The sequence below is a fragment of the Notamacropus eugenii genome, chromosome 1 (assembly GCF_028372415.1).
Source record: "Notamacropus eugenii isolate mMacEug1 chromosome 1, mMacEug1.pri_v2, whole genome shotgun sequence".
NCBI lineage: Eukaryota > Metazoa > Chordata > Mammalia > Diprotodontia > Macropodidae > Notamacropus > Notamacropus eugenii.
The window spans coordinates 238179160-238204213 of NC_092872.1; the positions used below are offsets into that span (position 1 = coordinate 238179160).

General features: G+C 37.4%; 1 protein-coding gene across 3 annotated transcripts in view; it reads left to right on the forward strand.

Annotated features, from left to right (window-relative positions):
- The window catches only part of ASCC1 (activating signal cointegrator 1 complex subunit 1), a 161437-nt gene that overhangs the window by 91310 nt on the left and 45073 nt on the right, over positions 1-25054 (forward strand). For all 3 annotated transcript variants that reach the window (XM_072628232.1, XM_072628233.1, XM_072628230.1), the window contains exons 6-7: positions 2680-2816; positions 23270-23389. In XM_072628232.1, the coding sequence (XP_072484333.1) occupies positions 2680-2816; positions 23270-23389 (257 nt within the window). The remainder of the gene's footprint in view (positions 1-2679; positions 2817-23269; positions 23390-25054) is intronic.

Here is a 25054-nt window from a genome sequence, read left to right on the forward strand (position 1 = left end):
TATCACAAAAGTGAAGGGAGTACAGAGAATATTCAGAAGGAGAGAGGTAGTGAACAATATAAAAAGCTGCACAGAAATCAAGTAGAATGAGAACTGAGCAAAAGTCATTGGATCAAACAATTAAGATGTTGTTAGTAACCTTGAGAGAGCAGTTTCATTGGTGTGAAAGCTTGATGCAGGGGTTTGGGAAGTGAATGAGAAATGAAGTGGAGACAGGAAATGCAGACAATCCTTTCTAGGAGTTTGGCTGTGAAAGGAAAAAGAAAGAATTACGGCTTTCAAGAATGACAAAGTCAAATGAAGACTTGTCCATGTTTATAGGAAAGGGTGATCGAGTGGAAAGCAGCCAGTGGATAAGGAGACATTAAAGATGAAAGAGGAGAAAAATAATAGAAGATGGGAAGTGTTGGGATTTGGAGCCCAAGTGATAGGGTTAGCTCTGGTAAGGAGGAAGTCCCTTTCTTCATCAGAGAACAATTCAAAGGAGGAGAGAATGGAGAATAAATAGGACAGATTTTTGAGGTGTGGAGTAAAGGGAGAAAAGGAAACCTGAAACAGATGGCCTCTCTTTTCCTCTTCCTCAGTAAAATATGAGATACAGTCTGGGAGGGGACAAGGGAGGGGTCTGGGAGATCTAAAGAGATAGGAGGTTTGGTTATCGCTGTTGAAGAGGCTGTGATAGTCATTCAGGAAGAATAAAATCTGTGCTGTGCATCAGTTTAGATAACAGATTTGTTGCAAATCCACACAATAGACTTGTAATTTTTTCCAGGATTTTTTCACAGCCTGTGAGTAGGAATGAGACTAGTGATGACTAGAGGTGAAGAGCAGGCCCTCATTTACCTCTCACCTGGATTTTTTATTTCAGTTGCCTTTTCATTGGTCCATCCTCCACTCAACTTCCAAAGTGATTTTCCTAAAGTCTGACTAGGTCAGCCCCAGCCCCTCAATCCTTCCTCCTTCTCAAGTCACAGTAAACTCCAGCGACTCCTTATTACCTCCTGACCAAATCTTCTGTTTAACATTTAAAGCTTTTCACAACCTAGCCCCTTCTTATATTTCCGATCTGAGAAAGTGCATTCTGGGGAGGGGAGAAACTTATGTTACTGCATAGAAGTGGGAGATTAGAGTGCTGAGTTTGGTGAATGGCTGACAATTTGGGCAGTGTGAAATGTGTAAAATAAGTCTGGAAAGGTAGGTGGAAGCTCAATTGTGGAGGGTCTTAAATATCATACTTTAATTGTTTTTATTTTATTCTATGAGGGGTAGCTATTGAAAGTTTTTAACAGAGAGTGACATTGTCAAACCTGTTACTTAGAAAGAGTCTTTGACAGTTTTATGGAGAACGTATTGTGGAAGAGAGACTGAAAACAGGGAGACCATTTAAGAGGCCTTTATTACATAGTTCAGACGAGGTAATAAAGGCTTGATGGAGAGTAATGGCTCTGTGAGTGACTGTAGAGAAGGGGACAGATGTAAGAGATACTGTGACAACCTACTGGATGTAGGGAATGAGATAGAGAAAAGAATCAGGGATCATCCCAAGTTTAGAAGTTTGGGAGAGTGGGAAGATGGTGCTGCTCTGAACAGAAGTAGGGAAGCTTTTGGTGTCAAGATGGTGAATTTGAGACAATCACAAGATACCCAGGAGAAGATATCTACCAGTTGACATTGTGAGATCACAATTTATAAGAGAGATTAGGACTAGACAGGGCTTTATGTAGAGATAATATTTGTACATGAGGTCACAAGGGAGAGCCATGTGGAGCATAGAGAAAAGAAAGCCCAGGACAGTGTCTTAGTAGACATTTACCCTAAGGGGGCAGAAGATGAATGATGATGTAGTAAAGGAGCCTGAGAAAGAGTGTTAAGAGGAGAGCTGGAAGAGAACAAGAAGCCAAGGGATTAGAGTTTCCAGGAAAAATGGGACTGTCCAACAGAAGAGAAGTAAACCAGGATGAAGACAAAAAAGGCAATCAGATTTAATAGTAAGTCTGAAATTCCATGGTAAGGTGTCCTTAATTGGTATCAGGAGAGTGGTAGCCGTAAGTATAGATGATTCTGTTCTTTTTTAGGTACAATGGATAATTCACCTAATAGGTATTAAAGGTATTCCTGGATCGCCAAAATTGGTTAAGAGCAAAAGATTTTTAGAAGCTACATTTGGTATATTATCCACCTTCACATAGAGAGCTAATGGATTCAGAGTACAAATTGAAGCATAATTCCTTCCTTCCTTCCTATTCCCATAGGTTCAACAGAGGGAGTCCACCTAATGTGTTAGTGACCTTCTTCACTTTTCTCCTGACATCATGGGTATACCAATGAAATTGTCCACTGCTTATCCCTTGTTTTTGCCACATAACTGGTCCATTTTTTTTCAGTCTTGTATTTCTTTGATAATATCCTTTATTTCATTTCTTCTTCATAGTTTCTGGTTTGGCCTGTGTTACAGACTGCTTACACCCATTGTACTTTGCTCTTTTAGTAGTAGTAGTAGAGACTAGTAGTCTTATTATGCATAGTTAATAAAAGAAAGGGGGTGGAAAATTGGCATGATATATTTTTCTTTTAGCCTAGGTGTCATTTGGTAAATTTCTCGAGTGCAACCCATTTTCTCATAATACCATTCAATTTCCATATTGATAAGGCTTTTTCCTTTCCTTCCTTTGGCAATAGGATCGTGGGGTCAGCAGTTGCCTTTTCCAGAATCCAGCAAAGCTTCATCTAACTGTTGGAACTCTGGTACTTCTCAGTGATCAAGAGATCCAGTGTGCATGTGAACTACTGCAACAGTGTAAAGAAGATTTTATCAAGTAAGTAATCTAAATGTGTTAGGGGAAGGATGGTCTTTGAGTATACTCTCTTTTCAGAGAGCCATAGTATAAGGGAGAACAGTATTAATTGATTCACTCCTCTGTAGTATCTGAACTTTGAATCACTAAACTGTGATTCACTAATTTACTAATGAAGTAAATTTTAAATATACATACATTATTAAACATTTTGGTTATATCTGGAGTATGAGCAGTGTTTTAAAGTTGAGAAATTTAGTTCATATGATGCAAAGTACACTTTCTCTGAAGTAATTTTCTTGTGTCTACCAGAATTTGTCTGTTATCTTATCCAGAAATCTTTCCATTACCTTTCACCGAATTCATTCTGTTCTAGGAGAATCAAATATAACTTTCTCAGTAAAATCTTTTCTTCTTCCTCAAAAGACTCAGGTGTCTAGATACAGGTAGCTATGTGTGACATGCTAGGTAAGTGACATACTAGATAAGATACTAAGGAGAACTGTCCAAAGAATTGGATTTGTCTAAGGAGGTTGGGATGCCTTCATTTCAGGACTGTCCTTTTATTGATGTTCCAGTTCAGATGTAAATGTAGCATAATAGTTTTCACTTTTGAGTAACTAATCTCCCTCCCTCCCTACCTTCCCCTGCCCTACCCCATCCAGTGGTGGGTAAAGAGGGTTTTGAAAATAGACTCAAAATAGTTTCATTTATTCCTTTATAATTTCATTTTCTCTTTTTCCCACCCTCATAACTTGGTGTTATAGAACTGAACTTTGGTCTTGAGTTGAAGAAGGTGAAGGTTTAAAATTTGGTTATATAAAAGGCCAAACTCTGTAATGTTGGTTGGTTTTGGACCTTGTCTGGTTTTTTCCCCCTTTATTAGTTTTCCATATCAAGACAATTTTCTTAAAAATAATCACAAGCTGACTTTGTTTGCATTATGCATTTCATTTGTAGTCTCCAGAGATAAAATAGACCCTGTATGTTGTGCTTCATTCAGTTAAGGCTGGGTAAAACTGCTTTTTTTGAGCTCTTTACCTAGAATTCATAACAGCTTGATAATTCTCAATTCAATATTTGCAAACTTCTAGTTCATATATATGCTTTTGCTGTAAAGAATAAGATAGATTTTAGCAAGTTGAAAGAATCATTTTTTACTCTTTAATTTTTACCTAGAACAACTACCCTTAATCCAAACAAATAAAATCCAATAACATAAATTTCTGGTCACAGATTTATTTTGCAGCCTCTTTCACAACTGTTATAAGTGAGCCCATCTAACAAGCCCCCAACATACTCACCTTAAACAAAGAACAATGCCTGTAGTGAAATCAGGAAAGACTTTATTAATCTTTACTTCCATTCCCCCTGAATGGAGGAGTAGCCTCCCTAGTAAGGTTACAGGAAGACTACAACACAACAGAAAGATGGGGCTTCTTATACTGTTTTCTGAACTTTGGATCTCCCATGATACTGTTTGTTGGCCATGTGACTCCATGTTCTCCTCTTTGATAGGCCCTTCCTCACACAGCTCCTTGAACCTGCGCATTAATTTCTGACCTCTAACCTGTCCATGCTAGATCACAACCCTTATCACCTAGAAATGCACTTTCTTGCCTCCCACAAAATCCCCCCTTTTTTCTTTATAAAAATTTCTCTTTCCACACCTAAATTTAATCCATACCTCCTCTATGAATTTTTCCCCCCATCTTTCTCCCCTTTATATGAATATGGGAAGGGAGCAAAGTTGACCAGTGCACTGACAAATTATAAGGGGGCAATCTCCATTCATAAGTACAGATACAGAGATTCAAAAGGAAAAGGCAAATTAATGAATTGTCCATTTAGAAGTTCTATCTCATACAGCAGTCTGCAGAGAAATGTCATCTGATGCAGTTTTCTGGTGTGGATGCTCCTTCAAACCGTCTTCAGCATATCATCTCAGCATCTTCTTTCCTTTGTCTTCTTGTAGAAATCCAGATGTCCACTCTCCTACAAAACGAACCTTGATACAATTTTAGATTACCATTCTTAAGCTTTGTACACTTATCACTGTTACAAAATCAAATTGGAACTTTGGCCAATTGTCATGTTTAAGAAATTCACGTTAGAACCCAACTTTTACATTTTACATTAATTCACTATTCATTTTCCCCATCAGGAGGATGAGATTTCACTAAGGAGTCAATAACAGGCTCCAGTACTTACATAAATACAATAAATAATCATTTTTAACGCAGTACATATCTCATCATAAAACAATTCCAACTTCCGATCATGTGATGCTTCTTTTAAAGCATTTACAATATAGACCACAAACCATTCCTCTTTTAACATTAACCAACTGAGACAAAATAATAACTGTTTATGCTAACTTCACAAGCCCTTGACCTGATTGTCTCCATACTGTTTCTAAGAATTAAAGAACCCTAACTTGTTGTTAAGTCTGAAATCCTAAACCTAATAGCTTAATTTTAGACTTAACCTCAGATATTCCCCTACCACCAATCTATTATTTAATAGATCTGGTATTGTGCTTACAAAACTTTTGATTATAGGAAATTGCCACTGAGAGTAGGGACATTTCAGGAAAACAACATCTCCCTAACTTCATGTCAGTTCCAGGCAGGAGTAGATTGTCAACTGGCATTCAGCCAAGCTTAAAGTCTTCCAGGTATCAGTGGGAAAATTGAATCAGGAGAATCCTACCTCAGCCCAGGCTGAACAGCCACTTTCCCAACCTTCCCATGAGATCACCTTTTTGCAGTTCATACCAGCATCTCACAGGCTCACTGGCATCATGGATCAATGGTTCAGACAGTCTTTCTTGCTATCCACACCTAGAGGTAGACTCAGAAGAACAGTCAGTCAATAGTCCCATAAAACCTTAAAATAGCAAGCTCTAATAATCAGTTTCATATATGACTATAATTTCACATTGGCTAAGGAACATCCTTTGAAGCAAGTCTTAAGCAGCTTACATGCCTTTCTATACTCTTCCAGTTCCTAATTAAATAACAATCATAAAATCAATTTTTCCATTAAAACCATAAGTTATTGCTCTAATAACACCTATTTCCCAAACTGCTCTGTCTCTTTTTAACCCTGCCCAACCTAAAAGAATGACCTATACATATAAGTTCAAGCACTAACGTCAACTTATGTTCATGAAATGAATTCATATCAAAACAGAAACATTTAACTTTTCCATCAATGCAAAATATTACCAGAGCTTACCTGCCTCTAAGAAACTTAGAATGAAATTCTTTTCCCCAAACTTACAGTGTCTCCGATTTAGTCTCAGTAACTTGATTCAGTCAATTGTTTTTACTCAATTGGTCTTTGAAACATGTAAAGATCCTGTTCCATTTTGGGAGCTTTGTCCATTACCCCAAAAGAGTTTTAGTCCCATTTGTCTAAAAGGACCCTCAAAAACCTCACCTTGTCCCATGTGAACTGGCCCTCTAGAGGCTCATAAACTTTTCCCTATCACTTTGCCCTATTAGTCCAATTTACCAGGTTACTGGCCACACCCATCAAGACCATTCCTGGAACCCCCAGACCACCTGGGGCACCCTGGACTCCTTCCCCAGAGTCCCTCTGTAGGTAAGATAACAAACTTTGACCTTCTTTAGCTGAAAGAAGGCTTGAGTTGAATTCATTTGAGCAGGAGCCAGCAAATTATTATTTTGGGGTCTCAAGTACCCCTAAACCTCAACAGTTCCATACAATTACAGTCAACTTTAATCCCAGTCTTGTTCTATGGAACAGTGAATACAACATCACATTTATACTTCGGTTTCCTTTGCTTTATCTAATTATTCCCATTACATTCAGAATGAAAGTTCTGTTTCAAGGATTTTATCTTTCACAGGACCATACCAGAGTACCTATTTACCCAATTAATTGAAAACAGCAAGATTCCACTACTTGCGTTGTGCTTACGTTTTAAATTATCTCCTTTGATTATACAAACATGCCATGTAGATGAAAAGCAAGGAGTTAATTAGATATCATCTCCACTTTATGGTCAGACTTAGAAATAGTCAAGTAGGAAAACATTCCTTTTCAAAGGAACACAATGGGGAAACTGAGCCAGAAGATTCCCATCCCAGGCTAAGGACACAATTGTCTCCTGAGGCTTGTACATTAGATGGCAGGTTTCACTAATCAAAAATTTTACTAGGATTCACATCTTAAATTTGTCCTAAAAACCATTCACCAGAGATTATTTATCATCAATACAAATTCTTTGTTTAGGAACTGCATAGTCAAACAGTTTACACTTTACATAGAAGATTACAATTCTAACAAAGTGAGGAGCCATACCCCTTGGCCTTTTCAAGTCTATAGGGGTCCCTGGGTGGGGCTGGTGCACTCCTCTTGTTCAGTAATAGGAAATAGTTGATATCTCTTCTCTAAGCATCTCCAGTTCACATTAGATCTTTAAAAGTCCTTCTGTAATGACTGGACTTCAAAAGGAAGGAGGGATGGGGCCAGGAGACTGTCTTAAAATTTATCATAGGGCTTCCTGGAGCTGTAAAATTCCTGGTCTCCCTTATCTTGTCCCTTACCTTTCAGCTCCTCATAAAACCTCAAGTTATACCAAATTAACTTAGAAATATAAATTTGATAGGTAGGCCTTTCAGAAATCATACAAAAGATTTTACAAAACACTTCTTCATACAACAAATATTTTCCTGTTCTAAGAATAGTTTACAATTTGTCACAGAACCCCCATGTACCTAATTGGCGAAAATTACAAAAGATCTAAAAACCAAGGCCTTTTCACATTTGCCCATAAGCTTCCTTTTACAAACATACTTTTGTAAATGCTTGATTCATAGCAAAAACAATTTTTGTTACAACTTCCATCTTAACAGCAGAAATAAACTTTTTAACTTGCTTAATACATCCTTAGATGGAACAGGCTTGGAAAATCACACCCATATATAAAAATATATGTGAATTTTTTTTCAAGGATTCTCATTTTCTCAGTATGAATTCTACAACACAGAAACTCTTACACAGAATTCATAACACCTTTTTTAAACCAATTCATCATTAATTTAAAAATGCAATTTCCAATATAACAACATTTAGATTTATTTAAAAATTGAAACTTCTTTAAGTTTCCTTAAAACTTAAAATACGCCATTACCCATTCAGCTGAATGCATTTCCACATCACCTTGCACAGTAATTCATCTCCTTACCACCCACATGAGCATAGAGTCATCTCAAATTTGATTGAGCTATTAATCCTCAAATCCAGTTACATTATTTTTCTGTCTTCTTAAAATACTTTCTCACACCCTCACTACTTACTAAAACCATCTGAAACTGACTCATCCAGAACTACTCAAATCTTCTTACCTGACTTACATGTCTTCAAACTTTTTATCTTTCCAAGTCTCTCAATCCCATTACTCAGAATATCCAGTTCCTCCACATCTGAACTATAACTATCTGCACTGGAATCCCCTTCTAGCTTAAAGCAAAGAAGTTAACTCTACCATTATATAGCAGATATTAGCATTTTCACTGCTTATAACAAAATATAAGTTTCAAGTTATCAAATTTCCACACATCTTTTTAAAACTCCAATCTATATATAACAAACTCCAAATTTAAAAATTGTGTAATGTTGCATCTAATATATACCCATCCTTATGTTAAGCACTTTACAATCATAAATGCCAAATAATAATGTCTTTTCTGCTTAATTCTGATAGGAAGAGTATTCTCAGAAGCTGTTCTGTATTCCTTCAGGACAGATTTTAATTTGAATCATATCAAACCTGGATTTATAATTGCTAATGATAAACATTTTAGTCCTTTTTTAAAATTTTTATTTATTTTTTTGTTCTTCAATGTGAATCTTTTTTTTTATTTTTTAAATTTATTTGTTTTCAATGTTCATTTCCACAAAATTTTGAGTTTCAAATTTTCTCCCCTCCCCCCACCCCAAAATGCCAAACATTCTAATTGCCCCATCACCAATCTGCCCTCTCTTCTAACATCCTTCCCTTCCCTTATCCCCATCTTCTCTTTTGTCCTGTAGGGCAAGATAACTTTCTATACCCCATTACCTATATTTCTTATTTCCTAGTTGCAAGAACAATACTCAACATTTGTTCCTAAAACTTTGAGTTCCAACTTCTCTTCATCTCTCCCTCCCCACCCATTCCCTTTGGGAAGGCAAGCAATTCAATATAGGCCATATCTGTGTAGTTTTGCAAATGGCTTCTATAATATTCGTGTTGTGTAATACTAACTATATTTCCCTCCATCCTATCCTGCCCCCCATTGCTTCTATTCTCTCTTTTGATCCTGTGCCTCCCCAAGAGTGTTGACTTTAGATTGCTTCCTCCTCCCACTGCCCTCCCTTCCATCATCGCCCCAACCCTGCTTATCCCCTTCTCCCCCACTTTCTTGTATTGTAAGATAGGTTTTCATACCAAAATGAGTGTGCATTTTATTCCTTCCTTTAGTTGAATGTGATGAGAATAAGCTTCATGTTTTTTCTCTCACCTTCCCTCTTTTTCCCTCCACAGAAGTCTTTTATTTGCCTCTTTCATGACAGATAATTTGCCCCATTCCATTTCTCCCTTTCTCCTCCCAATATATTTCTCTCACCCCTTAATTTCATTTTTTTAAGATATGATTCCATCCTATTCAATTCACCCTGTGCTGTGTGTGTGTGTGTGTGTGTGTGTGTGTGTGATCCCACCCACTACCCAGATACTGAAAAAAGTTTCAAGAGTTACAAATATTGTCTTTCCATGTAGGAATGTAAACAGTTCAACTTTAGTAGGTCCCTTATGACTTCTCTTTGCTGTTCACCTTTTCATACTTCTCTTCATTCTTGTGTTTGAAAGTCATATTTTCTTTTCAGCTCTGGTCTTTTCATCAAGAATGCTTGAAAGTCCTCTATTTCATTGAAAGACCATTTTTTTTCCCTGAAGTATCATACTCAGTTTTGCTGGGTAGGTGAGTCTTGGTTTTAGTCCTAGTTCCTTTGACTTCTGGAATATCCTATTCCATGCCCTTCGATCCCTTAATGTAGAAGCTGCTAGATCTTGTGTTATCCTGATTGTATTTCCACAATACTTGAATTGTTTCTTTCTAGCTGCTTGCTATATTTTCTCCTTGACCAGGGAATTCTGGAATTTGGCCACAATGTTCCTAGGAGTTTCTCTTTTTGGATCTCTTTCAGGAGGTGATTGGTGGATTCTTTCAATGTTTATTTTAACCTCTGGTTCTAGAATCTCAGGGCAGTTTTCCTTGATAATTTCATAAAAGATGATGTCTAGGTTCTTTGTTTGATCATAGCTTTCAGGTAGTCCCATAATTTTTAAATTGTCTCTCCTGGATCTATTTTCCAGCTCAGTTGTTTTTCCAATGAGATATTTCACTTTATCTTCCATTTTTTCATTCTTTTGGTTTTGTTTTGTGATTTCTTGGTTTCTCGTAAAGTCATTAGCCTCCATCTGTTCCATTCTAATTTTGAAAGAACTATTTTCTTCAGTGAGCTTTTGAACCTCCTTTTCCATTTGGCTAATTCTGGTTTTGAAAGCATTCTTCTCCTCATTGGCTTTTTGAACCTCTTTTGCCAATTGAGTTAGCCTATTTTTCAAGGTGTTATTTTCTTCATCATTTTTTGGGTCTCCTCTAGCAAGGTGTTGACCTGCTTTTCATGCTTTTCTTGCATCTCTCTCATTTCTCTTCCCAGTTTTTCCTCTGCCTCTCTTACTTGATTTTCAAAATCCTTTTTGAGCTCTTCCATGACCTGAGACCATTGAATATTTATTTTGGATGTGTGGGATACAGAAGCCTTGACTTTTATGTCTTTCCCTGATGATAAGCATTGTTCTTCCTCATCTGAAAGGATGGGAGGAGATCTATTCACCAAGAAAGTAACCTTCTATGGTCTTATTTTTTTTCCCTTTTTGGGGCATTTTCCCAACCAGTTACTTGACTTTTGGGTCATTTGTCAAGAGTAGGGTATACTCTGGGAATCTGTAAAAATCTCAGTTCCTCCAGGGTGGCACAATCAAATGTGTACACTGATCCGGGAGCAGGAAAAGATTTTTGTGCCCAGAATCTTAGCAGAGTTTCCTCTCCACAGCCAGCTGGCCTCCAGTTCCGACAAGCCAGCACTAGGGGAGTGGTATTCAGTTAAGCTGTGGGGGCAGAGCTGCCATTCATTGCAAGACAAAGACCAGCTCCTTCAGGCCTCTACACAGGGCTGAGGTAAGACTCAGCTCCTCAGTGCCCCCAGGGGTTTTTATGATCCAACAATGGTCGTGGGCTGCTGTGAGAACTGCTGCCGCCTGCCTGATGTGGCCCTTGCGGGCTGCTGCCTGAGGCCGGAGCTATGGGAAGGCCCTTCTCCCTTCCTGGCCAGCTGAAAAAACCCCTCACTGACCTTTGGCACCTGTGGGTTGAGGAGGGATCTGAGAACCTGCTGCTGTTGGAACTGGGGATTCCTCGACTGGAGATTCTGCCTCCAAGGGCTGTTCAAGAGCCTCGCGGCCAAGGCTGGGCACTCCGCATCTGGTGCAACAGACAACAGACGTTTCCCATGGGCCTTTCAGGTCACCCTGGGCTGGAAATCTCCTTCTCTCAGTTGTTCTCCACTTCTGCTGCTCCAAAATTTGTTGAGAGTCCCTTTCTACAGATATTTTATGGGCTGTATGGGCAGAGCCTGCATTTTTGTGTCTTTCTACTCCGCCATCTTGGCTCTGCCCCAGTCCCTTTTTTTTTTAATCAAATACTTTTGTTCCTTAAAAGAAAACTTTATAACTTCCCATAATCTCTTTTTTTACTCTACTTCCTTAAGGAGCTGAAAAGCCATCTTCCACCTCCCCTCCCCCCTCCAAGGCCCACCAGACCAGGAGCTTTCTCTCTCTCACTCTCTTTTAGATTAGACCAGTCAAAATCCAACTATTTGAAGAAAAGGTTTTTTTCTATAGGTTTGAGTGTTTCTTTTAGACCTGGGAATATGTTTAAAGACTGATACTTGGTTGGAAGCTTGACCTTGTATTTTAGCTCTTGCTCTGAGAGGTCATGTAGCTATATAGACCCCAGATGAATTATTCACTGTGGTTAGTGAATTTTTATGTCCTAAATATATTTCTAGTAGGTACCTTTTTCACTGAGAGAAGTAGAATTGGAGGGATGCCAGTCTAACAGAATATAAAGCAGTCATTATACACCTATGCCAGCAGTGCCCTTATATCCCATGTGAGCAACCCTTTCAGCTGTTGATGCCACTCTAGGTGCTAATCACATCAGTCCCAGTAAACCTTTTTTGAATGTCCACTGTGTTTTCAAGCACAGTGCTAGGCACTGTGGATGCAAAGCTACAACACAAACAGTTCCAGTACTCAAGGAACTTACCTTCTGCTTGGAGGCAGGGTGTGGAGGGCAGGGCAGATAAATATAAACACTTGTTTCCTAGGTGCGGAGCATAAGGGGAAGGGAGTGAGGGTAGAGATTAGTAGCAAGTGGCACTCAGCTGACCTGAGAAAAAAAAAGTATGGAAATGAAAATAAAGTAGAAAAATAGAAAGACAGAAATCTTGAAAGAAAAGGAGGAAGAAAAGTACATAGAAAAGGAATATTATTAGAAATTGTCACATTTTCTCTTCATTAGGATCATATCCTAGGATAACATATACTATTTTGGACATCATAGTAAAGAGGAATTTTTATTTAAGATTTTAAAAATTTCCCCCCTTTTAAAAATTGCCACATGGATGAAAATAACCAGAAAGGTGTTTCGTATCACTGCATATATAATTGCCATTCTTACCTATTACTAGATTTTTATTAGATCATTATCCAGGGACATGGGGGACAGCTAGGTAGTGCAGTAGATAGAGCACCAGCACTAAAAAACCTGATGTCAGAAAGACCTGAGTTCAAATCTGGCCTCAGACACTTCGTAACTGTGTGACCCTGGACAAGTCACTTAACCCTGTTTGCCTTAGCTTCTTCATCTATAAAGTGAGCGGCAGGAAAAGACAAACCAATCCATTATCTTTACCAAGAAAACCCCAAAAGGGGTCATGAAGAGTTGGATACAACTAAAATGACTAAATATCAACAACAAAATTTGGGGATATTGCCATATTCATTTCAAAATTGCACAAAATTATATCTCTGTTGTGGTTTGATAAAGGAAGCTGTGTGTAGCTGGCAGGTTTTGAGAATTATATGGGCTTTGCTTTGACATAGTGTAGTATTCTTACTGGGGAAAATGGCAGTTAATTTGGGGTTGGCGTATCAAATTATAAATTTTCCAATTGATAGAGGTAAGGAGGACAAGACCTGAGGAAGAACCAGCAAGATATTTGTATTAGTCAATTCATATAGATATACATTGATAATAACCTGCAGTGGGACTTCTAGCCAAGCTGGCAGCCTAAATGGGGTCAGACCTCCTAGCTCGCATATACTTACTCTAGAAAAAACAAACAAACTTGAAAGTCACACCAGACTGAATAACATTCAGGGAAACCAAAGAGATTCTAAAGTTAATGACTTCTTTTAGCTCAGAACTTAACAGCAATTCTTCTGGAAGCCTATGGAGAGTAGAAAAGGAGGCTGCCAAAAAAGACAGCCTAGCATGGCTAGGGGCTGACCAGAAATACATTGAGCTTTCAGGACTCTGTGTCCAGATGCAGCTGGTACAGAGGGCTCCTCTGAGAAAGTCTGAGTGATGGGAAACTAATAGCAGTATAGCACAGCAGTGGTCAGACCATGACTACATGAACTGCCAGGGGCTCTGAGGTCCCTGTCACTTTGTTCTAAGACCCTGAAGAGGGCCCTGAAGATTTAGCACTCTTGACCTCCAAAATCCAGATAGACCTAACTCCAGAAAGTAGAGTTAGGACAAAAGCCCAGGAAGATAAGAATGAGACCCAGTAGGGACTACCACTCCACCCTGAAGCACAACATAGGAAGGAACCGGACCTTGACACGAAGTGCCAATTCAGGAATAAGGCTGGAGAAATTTATAAACAAAAGAAGACATTGATCAGTATGGAACATTTTTGCAGATCTAGAGATGCCACCAAATCCAGTGTGGATGGATAGAGTAAACTTTGTAACAATGATAAGCAGAAATTTAGTAGGAAAAAAACGGAATTGAAGCAAGGTATAGAAAATAACTCTCTAGAGGAAAAAGTGGGCAGGAGAATCAGTAGCTTGGAAAAGAAAGTGAAAAACCTAGCCAGTTAACAGGCAAGAAATATTAGGACAAAAAGATTGAAAAAAAGAAGAGAAAATGGAAAAAAAGAAGAGAAAATGTAAGCTATCTGATAAAAAACCAGCTGACCAGGAAAGGAGGTCAGAGAGAAATAGTTTAACAATCACTGAATTCCCTGAATACCATGATTAAAATTTTAAAAAGACTTGGCCATTATATTTCAAGAAGTCACAAATGAAAACTGCCCAAATCTATTAGAACTAGAGAGCAAAGTAAAGACAGAATCTACTGATCAGATACCCATCTACTGGAGACTAGCCAAACAAATTGTGATATAGGAATGTAATGGAATTTTTCTGTTCTGGGAGAAACAAAGAATATATATGATGAATACAGAGAGTATAGTAAAGTAAAGTAAGCAGAGTTAAAAAAAAATATACATAAATGACCGTAACAGTGTAAATGGCAGGAACATTCACAAAACAATCAAAAGTGAGTGTTAGAAAATTACAAAGAATAAGTCTGATTCCAAAGAAGAGGTTGAGAATACACCTCCACTCTATTCCCTTGAAGAGGTGAGAGGTCACAAATATGATATATTGCAAATATTCTTGGACTTTTTTTCTTTTAAAAAAATTAATATTATTTTTAAAATTTTCTTACAATTTTTAGCATTCTTTTCTTTTTAAATTTTGAGTTTGAAATTTTCATCCTACCCTTAACCTTCCTTTCCCACTAAGAAGGTAAGCAATAGGATAGCAATTATATATGTGAAATATGCAAAACATTTCCATATTAGCCATATTTCAAAAAAAGCAGGAAAAGTAAAGTGAGAAAATCGTATTTCAATTTGCACTCAGAGTTCATAATTTCTTTCTGGAGGTGGATAGCCTTTTTTTTCATCATGAGACCTTTGGAATTATCTTGGATCGTTGTATTGATCAGAGTAGCCAAATCTTTCACAGTTAATTATCATTACAAACGTTGTTACTGTGCACAATAATCTACCGATTCTTCTCACTTCAGTTTGCATCATTTCATACTGGTCTTGGCATGTTTTTCTGAAACCATCCACCCATGTCATTTCCCACAGTACAGTAGTACTCTTCACAATCATATGCCACAACTTGTTCAGCCATTCCCCAATTGATGAGCATCCCCTCTCTTTCTAATTCTTTGCCACCGTGAGAACTACTATAAATAATTTTTGTATGTATAAGGCCTTTTCCTTTTTCTTTTTCTTTGATCTCTCTGTGATACAGACCTAGTACTGCAGGGTCAGAGGATATGCACAGTTTTATAGCCTTTTGGACATAGTTCCAAATTGTTTTCTAGAATGGTTAGATCAGTTCACAACTCCACTAGCAGTTCGTTAGTGTATCTATTTTCCCTCCTACCCTCCAGCATTTATCATTTCTGATTGGTGTGAGATGATACCACAGAGTTGTTTTAATTTGTATTTTTCTAATTGATAGTGCTTTATAATGACTATAATTAGCTTTGCTCTCTTCTGAAAACTGCCTCTTTATATCCTTTGACCATTTACCATTTGGAGAAGTGGCTCTTATTTTTATGAATTTGACTCAGTTCTGTACTCAGTATCTCTTCGAGAAATTTGGCCTTTATCAGAGAAACTTGCTACAAAAAAATTTTGATTCTATTGTATTGTCTATAGTACCTTTTAAAATATAGTTTCTTGATTATCTCTTTTAGTTACTTCTATTTTTGCTTTTGCTTTCTGAGATCATGATTGCTACCCCTGCTTTTTTTTACGTTAGCTGAAGCCTATTATATTCTGCTCCAGCCTTTTATTTGAATATTCATTGTGTGTTTTTCTATCTCAAGTGTATTTCTTGTGAACAATATATTGTTGGAATCTGGTTTCTAATCCATTCTGCTATTCACTTCTGTTTTATGGGTGAGCTCATCCCATTCACACTCACAGTTATGATTACGGTGTATTTTCCTACATCTTACTTTCTTCTGTTTCTTTTTTTAAAATTATTTTGTTTTCTGTTTTCTACAATCACTTCCATATATCTTAGATTTTCCCCCTCCTTCCCCCTCCTTCCCCCTCCTTTCCCCGTCCCTCTCTCCTCCCTCCCTGAGACAGTGCGCAGTCTTATGTAGGTTGTACACATACATTCTTATTAAATATATTTTCACCTTAGTCATGTTGCATAGAAGAATTAAAATGAATGGTGGAAACCATAAAACAAAACATAACACAAGAGAAAATAGTGTGCTTCATTTTGTGATCCAATTCCATAATTCTTTCGCTGGATGTGGAAGGCATTTTGCCTGAAGAGTCCATTGGGAATTTTTTAGGTCCTTATTGCAGTGAAGGACTAAGTATACCAGAAAAATTCCTCGCACACTATTGTTGTTGCTGCGTATAGAGTTCTCCTGTTTCTGCTCCTTTTACTCACCATCAGTTCATATAAGTCCTTCTAGGCCTCTCTGAAGTCCTCCTGTTCATCATTTCTTATTGCACAATAGCATTCTGTTACATTCATATACTACAACTTGTTCAGCCATGCTCCAGTTGGTTCACATCCCCTTGATTTCCAGTTCTTGGCCACCACAGAGAGGGCTGCTGTAAATATTTTTGTGGGACATGTGGGGCCCTTTCCCATTTTTATGATCTCTTTGGGATATAGTCCTCGAAGCAATATTGCTGAGTCAGAGGGTATGTACATTTTTGTAGCCCTTTGGACATAGCTCCAAATTGCTCTCCAGAATGGTTGGATGAGCTCACAGCTTCACCAACAGTGACTTAGTGTTCCAACTCTCCCACATCTTCTCCAACATTTATCATCTTCCTGTTTTGTTATGTTAGCCAATATGATAGGTGTGATGTCTTCTGTTTCTTTGAATGTCTTTTTACCATGTCCCTGTCCAAAAGTCTATTTTGCTTCTAACCACTGCCTCCCTTAATCCACTCTCCCTTTAATAACTCACCTCCCCTTTTCTTTTATCCCCTTCCCCTCCTGTTTTCCTGCTGGATAAGTTAGATTTCTTTGAACAAATTCTGATGAGAGTGAGGCTCAAACATTACCTGCCACCCTCATTCTGCATTTTCCCTTCTACTGTATAAGCTTTTCTTTGAGATCTTCTTTTATGTGAGAAAATTTTCCTCTTTCTACTTTCCCTTCTTTTTTACCCCTTCACTTTTTTGGAGATCATTCCAAAATAATCAACTCATATCCATGCCTTTGGTCTATGTAAACTCTTTTTAATTGCCATAATAATGATAAAGTTCTTTTTTAAAAGAATATTTTTTCCAATTACATGTTGTTTTTACATTGTTAACATTCTTTAAAAAAACAATTTTGCATTACACGTTCTCTGCCTCCCTCCTGTATTGTTAATGTATTTCTGCATAATAGATTAATGTATTTTTGCTTAAGGGTAAATCTTTCTCATCCATTGATATATCCATGTGACCTGCTTGGGTCACATAGAAGCCTGAATCACATGAGTCTAAGTCACATGGAACAGGAAGGGGTGAAACAGGAAGTGTGGAACAGGAAGAGGCTAGGTTAGAGCAGAACTGTGTGGAAGTTGGTCAGAGCAGTCAGAACTGAGGGAGATAGAGAAAGCAGGCAGTTGTGTATCATGAGTGAGAGAGCTTGTTTGTGATTTGTTTGAGGTACTTGGTTTGTGGGAAGCCTAACAGAGGGAAGGCTTGGGGATGGTATTGCAATCTGCATTGTTATTGTGTATAGATTTTTTGTTACCATGATGGATTTGGCTTTCTGATATCTGGATAAATGTTTTGGTTTTGTCTTCCATGTGGAGAGTCTGTTGTATCTTGGAATTCAGAACTACATGGGCATGTTCATGGCTGCTGTGGGCATTATAAATATCACATTGACGCTACACCTCCCTGCATCCTTCCCTGAGAAGGCAAGCAGTTTAGTATAGACTACACATGTGCAGTCATGTGAAACATATTTCCATATTAGCCATGTTACAAAAGAAAACACAAACCAATGCCTCCCCAAACCAAGAAAAATAAAGTGAAAAATAGTATGCTTTGATTTGTATTCAGACTCCATCAGTTCTTTCTCTGGAGATGGATGGCATTTTTCATAAGACCTTTGGAATTGTTTTGGATCATTGTAGCTAAGTCATTCACAGGTGATCATTACATAATATTGCTATTACTGTGGACAATATTCTCTCTGTTCTGCTCACTTCACTCTGCATCAGTTCATGTAAATCTTTTCAGGTTGTACTGAAAGCATCCTACTCATTACTTATAGCATAATAGTATTTCTTCATAAACATTTACCACAGCTTGTTCAGCCATTCTGCAATTGATGGGCTTCCCCTTACCTTCCAATTCTTTCTCACCACAAAAAGAGCTGCTATAAGCATTTTTGTACATATAGGACCTTTTCCCTTTGCTACAGATCTAGCACTAATGTTGCTGGGTCAAAGGATATGCACAGTTTTACAGCCCTTTGGGCATAGTTCCAAATTGCTCTCTAAAATGGTTCGATCAGTTCACAACACCAACAGTGCATTAGTGTTCCTGTTTTCCTACATACTCTCCAACATGTCATTCCGTCATGTTATCCAATCTGATAGGTGTGATGTGGTACCTCAGAATTGTTTCAATGCATATTTCTCCATTTAGAGAATTTTTTCATATGACTGTAGATAGCTTTGATTTCTTCTGAAAATTTCCATGTCCCATCCTTTGACTATTTGTCATTTGGGGAATGACTTGTATTCTTATAGATTTGACCCAGTTCTCTATATATTTGAGAAATAAGGCCCATTTTTTCCCTTAAGGATTATACTCAGTTTTTCTGGCTAGGTTATTCTTGGTTGTAATCCTAGCTTTTTTGCCTTCTGGAATAGCATATTCTAAACCTTCCTTTAATATGGAAGCCACTAAATGTTGTATGATCCTGACTGTGGTTCTACATGTTTGAATTGTTTCTTTCTGGATGCTTAAAGTATTTCCTCTTTGATTTGGGATCTCTGGAATTTGACTATAATATTCCTGGGAGTTTTCATTGTTGAATCTCTTTCAGAAAGTGATTGGTGGATTCTTTCAGTTTCTAACCTGTCCTCTGGATATTGGGGTAATTTTCTCTTTACAAGAAATAATTTCTTGAAATATGATACAGGCTGTTTTTTTTCTTGATCATGGATTCAGTCCAATAACTCTTAAATTCTTTTTCCTCATTTTATTTTCCAGGTCAGTTATTTTTCTAAGAAATATTTCACATTTTCTTCTATATTTTTCATTCTTTTGACTTTAATTGTTTTTTAATGTCTCATGGAGTCATTAGCTTCCACTAACCCAATTCTAATTTTTAAGAAATTACTTCCTTTCATTTTGTACCTCTTTTTCTATTTTCCAGTTCTGCTTTTTTTCAATGAATTTTTGTACCTCTCTTTCCATTTGGACAATTCTGCTTTTTAAGGACTTCTTTAGTGAATTTTTGTGCCTCTCTCGTGATTAGACCAATTCTGTTACTTTCTTCAGTTTTTTTTGTGCCTCTTTTGCCAAACTGTTAATTAACTCTCTTTTTATGGTTTTCTTGCACCACTCTCATTTCTTTTCCCAATTTTCCCTCTACCATTCTTCTCTTTCTTTAACTTTTCCAGGAATTCTTGTTGAGCTTGGGTCCAGTTAGCATTTTTCTTTGAGGCTTTAACTGTAGTTTTTTCACATTGTTGTCTTCCATTGAGTTTTTGTCTTGAATTTCCCTGTCACTATAGTAGTTTTTGATGGTCAGATTCTTTTTTGTTATTGTTTGTTTGATCACTTTTTCAGCCTATTTCTTGACTTTGAACTTTATGGAAAAATTGGGCTCTGTTCACCTGAGAGTAGGGAAGCACTATTCTAATCTTTGAGCCCTTTTTGTGCTAGTTTTGGAAGTCTCTAAATTTTTAGTGTTTCCAAGGTGGTGTGAGGCAATGAAAGGAATGGTCTCTATTTTCCTGATAATAGTGGCTGCATGAATACACTTCCCATCAGCAGCATCAGCACTGTCCGGGAAGTTATTGAGGCCTTGCTCAAGAAATTTCTAGTGTCTGAAAGCCCAACCAAGTTTGCACTTTATAAGTGTTGTCACACAGAAGACCAAGTTTATGCATGCAAGCTCTCAGACTGAGAACACCCCCTTTATCTGCATTTGGTAGCAGGGTCAAGGACAGAAACTGAGCTTTGTTCTACGTGAATGTGAAACCGGAGAGTGGGAAGCCTTTAGTCTTCCTGAGCTACATAACTTCTTGCAGATCCTGGAGAAGGAAGAAGATGAACAGCTTCAGAACCTTAAACGGCGCTATGCAACTTACAGGCACAAACTTGAAAAAGCCCTCGAAGAGGGATTAGGAAAAGCTCCCTGTAGAAAATGAGATTTTAGTTGGGGCTTAAAGGAAACCAGGAAAGGCAGTAGGTAGAGATGAGGAAGGAAAGCATTCCAAGCACAGGGGAGGTCCAGAGAAAATGCCAGGAGCATAGAGATGAAATGTCTTGTTTGTGCAACAGCAAGGAGCCAATGTCACTTGTAGGGTATAAGGTGTAAAAAGACTGGAAAAGTAGGAGGGGACTTGGAACACCAAACAGGATTTTGTATTTAATCTTTGTGGTAATAGGAAGTCACTGGAGTTTATTGAATAGATAAATACTATTAAGGTGACATAGTTATACCTTAGGTTTAGGAAAATCACTTTAGTGGCAGAATGGAGGATGGATTGGAGTAGGTAGATACTTGAGGCAGGCAGATCCACAGCAGACTATTGCAGTACTCACGGTGTGAGGTAAGGAGGTCCTGCACTAGGGTGGGTGGCAGTGCCAGAGGAGAGGATGGGACATATTCCAGAGGTGTTGCAAAGGATAAAAAGGGACAGATCTTGGCTAGAGATTGGATATGAGGGATGGGAGATAGTGAGGAGTTGAGGATAGCTCTTAGGTGTTGAGCCTGAGGGCCTGGGAGGATGGTGGTGCCCTCTACAGTAATGGGGAAGTTATCTTGGAGAAAAGGTTTAGGGGAAAAGATAGTGAGTTCAGTTTTGGACATGTTGAATTTAAGATCTTCATTGGCCAACCAGTTTGATATATCTGAAAGGCACTTGGAGATGTGAGCTTGGAGTTCAGTAGAGATTAGGGTTGGATAGGTAGACATTAGAATCATCAGCATAAAGATGATATTTAAATCCCTGGAAGCTAAGATCTTTAAAAAATATTATTTGTTATATAGAATGACTCTCCAGGAGGGGAGAAGAGAAATATTAGGAGAAATTTTGGTTATATAAAGATATATCACTAAAAAAAATTCTTTTTAAATGTTTAATGATCATTTCCCGAAGGAAACACCAAATGATTTTCCTATCAATGTCATAGACAAAATCCAGCATTCTCACATCAAAGAAGAAAACTATTAAATGCATCTAGAAAGAAGTAGTTCAAATACCCAAGGAACCATACTCAGGATCACCAAGACCTAGCAGCTTCTACTAAAAATGAGAAGAACTCTTTGAACACAGTTTTCCAAAAGGCAAAAGATACAGGCTTATAGGCTGGAATAACTTACCTTGCAAACTAAATTCAATCCTATAGGGGAAAAAAATAGATCTTTAATGGCGTGGAAGACTTTCAGGCATTTTTGATGAAAAGAGCAAAACTAAGAACTTTGAAGTGCACGCACAAAGTCTAGAGAAACCCATAAAGGTAAATTTATTTGAGTGATTGGAAGGAGCTGTATGATAATGTAGTTTTAGCATTCTAATGGGAAGAGAGAAAACAAGCATCTGTTCAGAGCCTGAACGTCTTTAAAGAGTATTTCAAGAGATAAATAAGAAAACCAGAGACCCTGGTAGCTTGGTTCTGTTCTGAGGGTTTTCTGAGGTATTCTGAGGGAGAAGAAATGAGAAGGTAAGAGAAATGTACTAATGCAGGAAGGAGGAAGAAGGAAGTAGAACTTGCAGTTTTTCATAACTGCCATGTGTGAAAGAAGGGAGAAGAGGGCTGTGGGAACTGGCATCAGATGAACCTCATTCTGATCTGAAATGGTTAAAGGAACATGAGTAGCAATATATCAAATTCAACAGGAAAACAAGAGGGAATGGGTATTAAGAGAAATACCAGGAAGAGGGTATAGTCACAAACAAAACACATTTCAAGATCCTGAACATCAGATTAAAAGAGAAAAAAAGAGAACTAGAATATATAAGGGGGTACCTTAGATGACCTCTTTGACAGTTAGGGAATGGCTGAATAAATCATGGTACTAGAATATAATGCACTATTTTTATGCTGTAGGAAATGATCTAAGAGATGATTTTAGAGAATCCTGGGTAGCATCACTTGACATAATGAAGTGAGCAGAGAACCAGGAGAAAAACAACTTTGACAGTAATTTAGATCATTGCAGTGATCACCTGTATTTTCAGAAGATCAATAATGAAGCATTTTACACACTGCCTGATAGCAGATGGGTGCCAAAAGTTCAGAGATACACATTTTTGGACATGTGCAATAATTTTGCTTGAGTATGAGTTATAAGGTCCCCCTACTTTATCTCAGCTAAATGTGAGGGGTCTTAGAGGGAGAGAGATTAAGATTAGTAATAGTGAGGCCAAGAAAAGAGGGTCATTGAAACATTTTTTAAAATGCACAGAAGAGAAGACAAGAAAGTTCAGAAGAAAGCACACACCAGCAGGTAGTTTTGAATGTAACGTGTTGAATTTATTATACCCTTAAAAAAAACAAGTGTTGTAAAATGGAGATTCATGTTTTCATATATAATCCTAATTTTGTTTTCTGTTATGTACAAAGATGTTCTTTTTAGGTATTTAAAGTAAGAGTAAAATAAATTTTTTTAATTCAGTGTGAGCTGAAGGAAGTTCAGAAGAAAGCATAGATAAGCAGAGTAGGTGAAAGTAATATTGAAATTTATACATTTTCTTTAAAAAAGCAAGCAGTATGAAATGGAAATTTCCAGTTTCTTATATGTTTCTTGTATTCAAAAATATTCCCTTTTTTTGTATTTAAGTTCAGAATAAAAAAAAAGACAAAAAATAACCCATGATAAATAATGTAAGTTTTACTTGACTTTGCTTTTAGCTCTAGGGAAATGTTTAGTAGTCCCGGGTTTAAGTTTGGACCAATGACATTAAGAAGTACTACTGTTTTGTTCTGAATCTGTATATTGAACATGTCTCATTTTGTAGAAGACTCTCTTGGTTTAATGACATGAATCTTCCTTTACTTTTTTTTCTTCTTTGAAGCAAAATTGCTGGAGGTAAACCCCTGTTAGCAGAGATGTTGGGGATAGAATACATGAATGATGATCCTAGCATGATGGATGTTCTTTATGCTAAAGTCCACATGAAGGATGGCTCTGACCGGTGAGTGTCTTGTTTGTGTTTCCCTTCTGTTTTCTTTGGACAGTGTCTACAAGTATTACTGGAAATCAAAATTAATATTGCACTATTTCATTATTGATCCTAGTGATAAACTGTTTTAACTTTTGGATCTTATTATGTTAGTGAGAGGTAAGGTCACTAAAATGAACAGACTTTCAATCACGTCAGTATACTCTTTTGGATCGATTATTATTGTTTAGTCGTTTCAATTGTGTCCAACTCTCCATGACCCCAAAGATACTGGAATAATTTGCCATTTTCTTCTCCAGCTTATTTTACAGATGAGGAAACTGAGGTAAACAGGTTAAGTGACTTGCCCAGGGTCACACAGATAGTAAATGTATTTGGCCAGGTTTGAACTAAGGAGTCTTCCTGACTCCAGCACTGTATGCACTGCACCATCTAGCTTTCCCTATTGGATTGGCAAAATTGGTACTTTTGCAAGGGACTTTTCCTGGAGTTATTGGATATGTATTTCATTTTTCTCTTTACATAGTCTTTAGGACAGGACCTAGCATGTTGTAGGTGCTTAATGAATGATTGTTGATTGATTTATGTGTTCTTCAGCCTCCTTGTCTTGTTGCCTAAAGTAGCATGTATGATATAGGTGTGACAGTTCATGGAATTTTAAATGTTTAAGTAACTGGAATTAGAGGATAATTTGAGCACAAGTATTAAAATCATATGGCCAAGCAGATAGGAATTTCTAAGTGATCCTAGAACTGACCTGGCATCCTAGTGACTTTGCAGATCATAGGGGGATCACTGTAGAGAATTAATATTTTTTGGAATGAGTTTAGAGTGGATCTTGGTTATGAGTTTAACTAAGTTTTAAAAGTAAAAAAAAACCAAATTAACACATTCAGGCTATCCAAGAACCATTGTATGGAGTAGACTCTCTAATCCTGCATGTGAGGGCTGCATGGAAGAAATGAGTAATGGATTGTAAGAAAATGAATTTACCTTGTTTAAGTATGCATAGCTTCTGGGGTTTTGGGAAGAGGAGGTACCTTTGGAGATGTTTAGTTTGGGTAGAGGGACAGATTGTGTTCCAGTGCTGATTCTTATAGTAAAAAGTTTTGTCCCGTTTAAAATGAAAGAAATACGGTTTATTTCCTTAAATAGTTTTAGAACATAACAAAGCACCATTTTTATTTAGGGTCTTCTCTGTCAATTTGCTTAAGTGTCATCTACAGTGATATCATTTTCATCTTTGTCACTGCTAATTTTTAAATTCACTGGTAGAAACACACACACACACATATATATATATACATATATATGTATGTATATTTCTATATGAAGTTTTAATCAATAAGGGGAAAAAAGATTCTGCCTCCCTACTTCCAATTAGCATGTGACCTTATGAAAAAATTTATATGCATCATAGAATACCTGGACTGAATATTGAAATTTTTTCTGACCTAGGAAACCGGTGGTTATGATGTTTCTCCTTCCTGACAGTAATATCAGTCCTGGACTCTAATTTGTTTTATTCAAAATGAAAAGATATGGTTGGTGATGTCCCCTGGTAGAAAATGAAAGAAAAGTGAATAGTGGTCATAGGGACAGTTGACAGAATAAAATCAGTTGCCTTGGGTCCAACAGTCCTTTGGTTATATCTTTAGAGTATTAGTTCTAGTAGAT